The sequence below is a fragment of the Orbicella franksi genome, chromosome 5, assembly GCF_964199315.1.
Source record: "Orbicella franksi chromosome 5, jaOrbFran1.1, whole genome shotgun sequence".
NCBI classification, from domain to species: Eukaryota; Metazoa; Cnidaria; class Anthozoa; order Scleractinia; family Merulinidae; genus Orbicella; species Orbicella franksi.
The window spans coordinates 1,371,618-1,380,867 of record NC_138149.1 but is presented as its reverse complement, the minus strand read 5'-3'; the positions used below and the strand labels follow the sequence as shown (position 1 = coordinate 1,380,867).

The 9,250-nt window shown below is 35.8% G+C and overlaps 1 protein-coding gene across 1 annotated transcript; it reads right to left on the bottom strand.

Annotated features, from left to right (window-relative positions):
- Nucleotides 1-63: 63 nt before the first annotated feature.
- Nucleotides 64-9,189, bottom strand: LOC145487230 (ADP-ribosylation factor-like protein 5B). Its single transcript, XM_081465954.1, has 9 exons — nt 8,127-9,189; nt 7,004-7,064; nt 6,835-6,889; nt 5,268-5,360; nt 4,436-4,519; nt 3,242-3,292; nt 2,537-2,611; nt 2,106-2,131; nt 64-1,366 (listed from the first exon to the last, which is right to left on the bottom strand). Exons 1-9 carry the CDS (start codon nt 8,170-8,172, stop codon nt 1,321-1,323), a joined length of 537 nt encoding a protein of 178 aa, XP_081322080.1. The 5' UTR covers nt 8,173-9,189; the 3' UTR covers nt 64-1,320.
- Nucleotides 9,190-9,250: the final 61 nt, after the last annotated feature.

Below are 9,250 nucleotides of genomic sequence, written 5' to 3'. Positions count from 1 at the left end.
ATAGATATTGCGTACCTAAAAATGTAATGAACCTTGGCCCACTGTAATTCAATATTTACCAGATACAGTCGACAAAGAAAGCAGTTTTATTTCAAACAATTTGCTACACAGATAGACTAAATAATACTCAGAGTAGGAGAGGCGTATCGTAAACCTTTTCAAAATTATTTTCCTACGTTAACTATTGCCGTGTGTACACTGCAAACCAGTCTATGTTGGGCAAAATACGGTGTCTTAATAAAGATCTCGAACGAATGCACGGAGATCGAGTGCGATCCTCCCGCACTGTGTGCTAACCGCTTAGCGTTCATTTGCGTGTTGAGGGACGACTGTTTTGCAGTGTGCTCTGAAAGAGATTCTTTTCCTTGGTTAAGATTTGAAGCTTACCCCCTTTACACTGCAAATACATTATGGTCCATCGTAAGAAATTGTAACAGAACAAGACTGAAGTGCAGGTGGGGTCCCGAGGGTTTGACATTTAAACTTCGTGGTTCTGCTTTAAAAAAAAAACCTGATTTGAAAAAAGATTTAAAGACAGCAGTTCCACTCTATTAACAAATATGGAGAAAGATAACGTGGTTTGTTCGTCATCACTGACTTCACCGGAATTTTTTCATTTTGTAAAATTAACACAACACAAGCCAATTTCCTTATTTTGATATTTGAGTGGAATCTTCAGATTAGTAAACTTGTTCCGAATGTCATAGGACCATGTACAGAGTACCTGCACATGAAAACAAATATTTCAGACAAATTCTCAATAGACCATTTAAGCATAGATTTTTTGACAACAATTTATCAAATTTACAATTGATTAGTATGAAGAAAGCTTTCTACAGCCCAAAGAAGGAAAGTCAATAGCAGATAGTTTTAAATTACAATAATTTCTATTAGCAGCTAAAGTTTATTTACAACGGCTTGAAAGAGGTGTTTCTATTTTAATCAATATACATGTAAAGATTGTAAACTAAATTAGATGAAAATTATTTATCCCTTTGATTGTTTGTCAAAAACATGCTTTTTTTGTATATGAATCACAATAACTTTCAAAATTAATCACTAAAAGCTACAAAACATTACTAAAATTTGATTCCAAACAGTTTTGTCTTTTGATGAAGACAGAAGAAAAACAAATGACTACAATACAGAACTTAAATATCAAGAGTAACTGTATAACTCCCAAGAAAACGAAAAACATTTGTCTAATGTACATGAAGAAATAAATGAGAGTTTGTTATTGTACATTCATTTCTGTAAAAAATTTAACTGTTTTTATATAAAATAAATTTGGAACATTTGCATTAAATATTGAATCCAAGTTTACTTCCTAATATGATTTGTAATCCATTCTAGTCCCTGGTACAATCTGCAGAATAAACAAATGATTCTAAGTATTGCTGTTTACAACGCTTGAAGTCTTGCTTTCTTTCCAAAATCGGGAGGGGAGTACAGGGTTAGGGGTTTGTTAGAGACAAGAATGCAATACCCACAGCAAGTTGAACTCTGCTGTTCTCTTCTATGCCATCCCTTTTGCATTCACATTCACAAAGACTAAACACTTGCCGGATGCTAAGAGAAAAGTCCAGCTACATTGTACAAATTTACAAGCGGTCTAACTGCGTCTTGGGAGTACATGTACATCTCAGTAAAGTGAACCTCAGGGGGTACAGGTGTGGAAGTAGGGTACTTAGGGGTTGTGGGGTGGGGTAAAGGAAATGGGGGTTGAACAACAAAACAATATCAGGAATATTGGGCACAAACCAGTCACTGGCGAATTTCACCCACTGAAAGAAAGCTTATCAGGAAAAACTAGGTAGTTTTGAAAAGTTTTGGGAACATGTCAGGCCATGATAGCTGCCTGGACTCATTAATGAGCCTGCTCAGATTTTGATAGCTACATCCCTGTGATAATTTTTATCAGATACTAAAAATGTCAGTCATTAAAACACACAACGCAAAACGCCATTATTGATAGTTATCCAGCTTTATCATTGACTTAAAACACTTTCCTGTTCAAAGCATTTTCTCAGAACCAACCTATTCCCTGAAAACTATTTTGAATGTTGAATATAACTCTGTCCAAGAAAGTTAAGAATTGGACTTACCCTTCCCCTGTAAGGGCACAACACGCCTGAAAGAGAAAAAACAGATCCTTAATCGTGTCACAAAAAAGTCCTCGGCAGCCAACATGCATAATTCTGTTCATATATTTTGCCTTGGATTCTCAAAAACGTACAGGGTTGGATGACAGAATGAGGGATTGCCATTCAGCCTCGCTCAGGACTACATGTACTCCCTATGATTCTTTCCCTTTCTCTTCAAACCCTTCCGTTTCCCATGGAGCTCAGTTTATCAAAATGTCTCCTGCATGAAATACACCTGCATTGTGGGCTAGATGTTTAATTTATGTATGTTAATTCCAGTCTAATACACTTGAAAACGGTAAAACCTCCAACCCCAAGATCAAAATAAAAAGTTCTCTTCAAAGTGACATTACAGAGGAAAACACTTCTTATGAAATAACACAATATTCTACCTGTATATGCCATCCATGGTCCTTAATTGAAGTAAGATTTAATTGTTCTGATATTTCTGCCACACTCATAGAACCCTGGAAACATTAAGAAAACAACCAGTATTAACCCACTGTTAAAAGTCTTTGTGTAGCTGTCTCAATGTTGTTTTATGTTCTGAAATTTTTGCAGGACTGTAGTAAATTAAATTTCACTTAAGGTGATTCCTTAGTATTGCATTGCACATCCCTACTTCGCATAATTTTCACGTCATTAGCACACGCACATCATGAAACCATGTTTTCTATTTCTTTTAGAAAACACCGCGACGAAAAAAGGGAAACAAAATGTAAATTCTCTTTGCTCGCGCCATCATTATGTCAACAGCTCGTGCTAGTTCTGTGTTTCTATCTAGTTACAGAAACATGATTTTTAACCAATCAGCCACATATTGTTAGGGCTGTTTTCTAAAATGTAATATAATGTTACATGTATGCATTCTTATCTTATTTATATTTTTACATTGTAAACATTTTTAATTAGCTTTTAAACATAATATTTAGATCTTGATATTTTTATGTTTAAGTGTCCACATTTAGCAGCTTTATTACTGCTATTTTAGCCTGACACTGAAATAAAGGTGTTACTTACTTATTTACTTAATATGTAAAGAGAGAGAATCAACACCAAAGAAATTCAGAAACACACAAAAGAAAAAAAAAGCAAACCTTAATATCTTGCTTGTTGGCAAATATAAGCACTCCAGCTTGTCTTAAATCCTAAAGCAGTGGACAACAAGAGTGAAAAAATATAATCTAGAACTGCGAGCTCTAGAAACTCATGAAATCTGTAACAAATCATGTCTTACTGGCAATGTCAACAGTGAAGTGACAACCAATAAAATTATAGTGTCTCAAGTGTCCATGTGTAGCTTGGAACCATACACAACATTTGGTGTCTTTATTCAATCAATTCCATGTGGATGAGCAGTTTTAGAGGGTTTTTTACTTTTTACAATGTAACTTTTGAACGTGCAAATCACATACATCATGCGCTCAAAAGAACCTTTTTTTTTTAACTTGACTGTTGAACAAAGTGTTGGACCTTGCAAGTTACTGATTGATAATGACAAAAGAAAAACCAAAACAAAAAAAAGACAGGGGAGAGATCAAGAATCCATTGAAAGTAAGCAGTGTCAATTACTGCATCAAGTCCAATGAGGGTATTAAGAAAGAAACCGAAAAAATAATAAAATAATAAAATTATAGTGTCTCAAGTGTCCATGTGTAGCTTGGAACCATACACAACATTTGGTGTCTTTATTCAATCAATTCCATGTGGATGAGCAGTTTTAGAGGGTTTTTTACTTTTTACAATGTAACTTTTGAATGTGCAAATCACATACATCATGCGATCAAAGGAACCTTTTTTTTTAACTTGACTGTTGAACAAAGTGTTGGACCTTGCAAGTTACTGATTGATAATGACAAAAGAAAAACCAAAACAAAAAAAAGACAGGGGAGAGATCAAGAATCCACTGAAAGTAAGCAGTGTCAATAACTGCATCAAGTCCAATGAGGGTATTAAGAAAGAAACTGAAAATATTTTAAATGATTTTGAAGATATATTGTCTAAATTTTCATTGCTTCAGTATCAACAACAAGTCATCAAATTGTTGACCTTTGCGACCATTTTAGTTGCCATTATTATTATTTTTTCACTCACTGTGGTGACCAAAAGGGTTGCAGCTTGGAGCCCTTTATATTTATTCCATAATAATTATTATATTAACCGTTATTGATATTCTCAAAAGTAGGCATGCTCACATCCTTTTGGCTAAAAACAAAAGTTAAGTAAACGTTCTCCAAACATTCTTCTCACAAGCATTGTTGAGACTCATACAGTTTTCATCTACTTCTTACCTCATGATTCAACATGTTGTACAGTTCTGCTTTTGTTACAGCAAGTCTTTCCCTATCTGTGCTATCTACAACTACAATTAAAAACTGAAAGATAAAAAAAGCAATAATTTGCTGGTTTGAATGAAAATTTTTATTTCTCAGTCTGTAACTTAATTCCACCTAATTACCCACGCAGAAAAAGGCATTATTTACTCCAACCAAGCTATGCCGACATGATACATGTACATGGATTGTATATTCATGTGGAAAAGTCAACATTTGAATTTGACACCACTAAGCTATCACTTTCAACATAATTGCAACCAACTGAAAAGATGTGAGAGAAATAAGTATACATTGTATTTCCTTAAATAATCAATCACACAAGATGATAAATACTTTTCCAACCAAAACAGGAAGATATCATCTGAGTGACGGTTACTTAGTTTTACTAACTAAAGCTTCCTTGACCTATTGACACCTGGAGCGTTTTGGGAAAAACACATTTTTTTGCACGCATGGCATGCACAGAAATCAAAATTGCGGGAACAAGAAAGTGACCTATGTCCTCAGGCTTTTCGTTTTTTCTTTAATCGTTTTTTTTTTTTTTGCCTTTCCTTATCTTTTTGCTGCAGTTGTTGACTTTCTACTATGCTCGCTTCCACTTCAAGAATTCCCTAGAAAGTGTCATCGAGACGGGAAATACTTACCATTGACTAGCTTTTAGCTTTCAAAGTTTCTCTTATTTGTACATGAAAAATATGTTATGTACAAATGATTACAGTAATCACAGTATATAACTAAAATAAATAATAAATAAATAAATAAATAAATAAATAAATAAATAACATACCTCGGCATTTGTGTAGTACGTATTCCATGCTGACCTTAATGACTCTTGACCACCGATGTCCCACATTAAAAAATGAATATTTTTCCATACTACCTATAAACAAAAAAAGCACAAATCCTTTAATTTCTATCTCCAGCCATCCATCATTAGCCATAGTTTTTACAGTTTCCAGTGATAACATCGGCCTTGCATTGGTAACTTCTTATTGTAATTGGCAATTTTACTTGTAAAATAGAGTTGACAACTTGGAGCGATACAAATATATATGCAATATTTTAGTAATTATGGCAGCTCAATCAGTGGGTTACCTTCAACGGTTGTAAACACCCAAACTCTATCACGCAAGAGACACTGTCTTACTGTTATAAAGAACTCTTCTAATAATTATTGTTGTGTTGGACAATGAACTGCTTAACTTGCAAGCCATGCAGAGAATTTAGAATGTATTCTGTATTCTGCATTTTTTCCCACCTCATCCTCCCCTTATTCAATAAAGCTGGACTACAGGTCTGGGTGCACACCTGCTCCTTCGCATTACATGTAGCACGCTGGGTGGGACCCTGACCACACCACTAGCCGGGTGTGGCATGGCACGCGTGTGGCTAACCCCAACCCTAACCCTAACCCTTTACCTTCACTTTGCAGGGTGTGTTGATTCCATCCTATTTATCCCAGGGAGCACCCAACAACCTTAGTCCCATTTACTCCCAAATGTTTTGTGTGGTCTTCTTGTGTATTTATTTAACAAGTGGCAAATGCTTGTTAACATGCAGCAAGCTAAATTTTATAACCCATGTAACTTGTATCACTGTTTCTCTAGAAACATGTTGACTTCCTTCCTGCCTCCCTACTTCGTAAATTTCTCCTCTTTAAAAACCTTTTCTCACTTTGTGTGAAGAAATAAATGACTGAAAAGAGTTTTCACAAACAAAACAAATTGTTCACTGTTTATCTGATATAAGACAGTTGCGCAGCTGACTGAAAAAATACACTTTCCTTTGAAATCTTGACACGAAAAGTGATAATGATGGCATAAAATCCACACAAACAATTCAGGTGTGAATTCTATATTTAAAGGAAATCATTTTTATGTGGGAATGCCTTTTCACCAGATTAGGCAGGGGTTTCATTAGCGTGTGCCGCAGGAGGGCAACTGGTTTTCACACGTGGGTAAACTTTATTTACTGAAATTCTTTATAAGAAAAAATGTCCCCTAGATGGTCAAACCAGACAGTCAAAATCATCTTATCAGCCAGTCAATTTGCCCAGTACCAAGCCCCTTAATGAAACCGCTGGATTAGGGAAGGTAAAGTATTATTTGTTTCTCAAAAAAATAATTGGTAACAATTAAGTACTGTCACAAGTTTTTACCACTAGAACAACGACGTGTTGTTTACTACTCTCAGGGCAATGACATGAACTATCTCACCTATACATGCAAACACCTACATGTGCATTAATGTATACAGGAACAAAAAAAAAGGATCTGTGAAAGGAAGTCATGGCAGCAAGCAAGGTGCGAGAGAACAAAGAGACAAAAAACAAACTATTCATCAACTATTCTTACCTCTTCTACATTACTGCCTATTGTTGGCGATGTATGAACTACTTCACTCATTAAACTGTAACAGAAAAAGTAACATACATCTTATGCCAGCGATTGAAAGTATTTGACTTCTGCGCAATAAAACAATCTCATAGCAAAAATCTAAAAGGCCAAATCACAATATACTTACAACTGATATAAAATCGTTGTTTTTCCTGCATTATCTAAGCCTACAATTATCACCTTGTGCTCTGCAAATGAAATAATACACATCACATTAGAACCATCCTGCAACAAAACATGGACAGAAAATGTCAATGGAATCTTTTATAAGATGGCAGGTTGTACAGTTGTATCAGTGCAGAAATTCTGATGATGAGCCCTGTCCCTAACATCCCCTCAATAAGATACCCTGACAAAAAAATATCCTCATGGCTGTAGAACTTGTTTGGTTGGACAGTTAAACTATTTCTTTTCTCATTAACAATCATTAGGCTACCAGTTCAAGCTTTCTACCAGCAGAAAACAACAGAGAGCAGCGGCAACCTTCCTTCTCAGTAAGGTCAGATGAAAAACAGCCTGCAAGGACGGCACAGCTGCACACCCCTTTCTATTTTTTCATGTGCCAATGTAGGAAAGAAAAATCTTTAAGGGGAAACCCCACATAAATTGAGGAACTAATCAAAATTATACACTTACAGTATGTATGTCTGGTTGTTGTTACATGAAATTCACACCACTACATACTTTCGGAACCTGTATGTAACTTGCACTGCCAAGATGATTAATATACTGTGGGTTTGATATTTTACAACCTCAACACTAAAGTACTGCTTCAAGTGTGTTCAAGCAACAAAAAGCCCAACTTGATAAAATATTAGGGTATACTTGTTCTACGATATTAGACAATATGATCACAATAAGAAAGATAATTTTGTTCTGAAAATTATAAGAGATTAATACACGCAATCCCGCTTAAAACTGAAATGGACAATAAGGGTTTACATGATTATGCCACTACTATGGGAATTTTGCACCATGCAATTTAACATCCAAATTAATAAGATTTAAACGTGTCCAAATGAATACCGACTCGCGGTCGGATTGAGATCTTGTTCAATACCCAATAAAGGACAGAAAATTACATTTTCAAGCTAAACACTGCACGATTTCTGTCTTCTTTCTGTATCTAAGAACCTTCTTTTAAAAATACACTCCATATTACTACAGCAAATAGAAATGCTGGATAAAATAGCAATGTCTAAAAATATTTTTCTGGCTACGCTACGCACAAGATGGACTACAACACTTACCTTCATTGCTAAACCAACTAAACAATTTCGCGAACAGCAATCCCATCTCATGCCGATAAAACTTACGTAATTGTTAAACAAATCGCAATAAAACCCTTGCGCTTAGAGAAAGACTTTCCTACTGATATTTGTAACTTCATCCACTTCCGAATCTTCCTTCGTGAAGATTCGGTGTACGCATGCTCCAAGCCTCGCATGGATGCCATGTGACGTCATCAAGGGAAGCGAATACGTACTGTTCGCTCCGGAAGTTGAATTTGAAGTTAGATTTATAGGAAAAAATTACAATTTCTACACCAGATGTGCCCGTGGTGGCGGGGGTACTCACATATATTGGTTATAAGGTACGTGCCGCGAGGTAGGATATGGTTTTTGAGGTTCCCGATCCTTAAATAGAGTATTATTTTTGCATCTGTTGGCATTGTGTTCCCGGTGTGATCCTTAGATAGGGTTTCTAAATTGTACCAGCTAAACTTCCAGTGTGTAGATGCCCAGCTGAACCAAAAACAAATTATTTGCTTGATGCTTAACTTCCTGTATTACAGAAGCAGAATAAAGCTGACCCGTTCACACCATTCTTAGTTTGTGTTTTTCGCTTGAAGATGGTGTCATTTTTCGGCTTTATGCCTTTGCCTTTAGCTTATGCGTTATCCCCCCGGGCAGATGTGCTGAAAGCAAAGTTTGATTTTCAGGATCAACGGGATCAACGTTGTTGATAAACAAAAGAAGACACTCGAAACTCCAAGTTCCAGCTGTCTAGATACAACAGATATAATCTAATTAACTTTACATCTCATCAAATTTTAAAGAAGCTCTGATCCATCTCAATATAGACAGGAGTGCATATCGTTCCTTTGTTTCTCGAGGGAACAGTTCAACGAAGACCGGAAGATGGGTGTTGCGTGGAGTTTTCCGGAAGAGGGTTTTTTTTACTTCCCTTTTGTTTCAAAGATAACAGATTTCCTGTTACGTTACGAGTCTATTTACGGAACAAGAAACATCCAAAAGCGCCGTCTAGAGACGAGGCAGAACTAAAATAACACTGAAAAGACAAGTCTTCCTTTAGAAAACAACCTGCAAGCTGCGCGAGTTCGAATTAGTGCTCATAAAGATAAAGACACCAA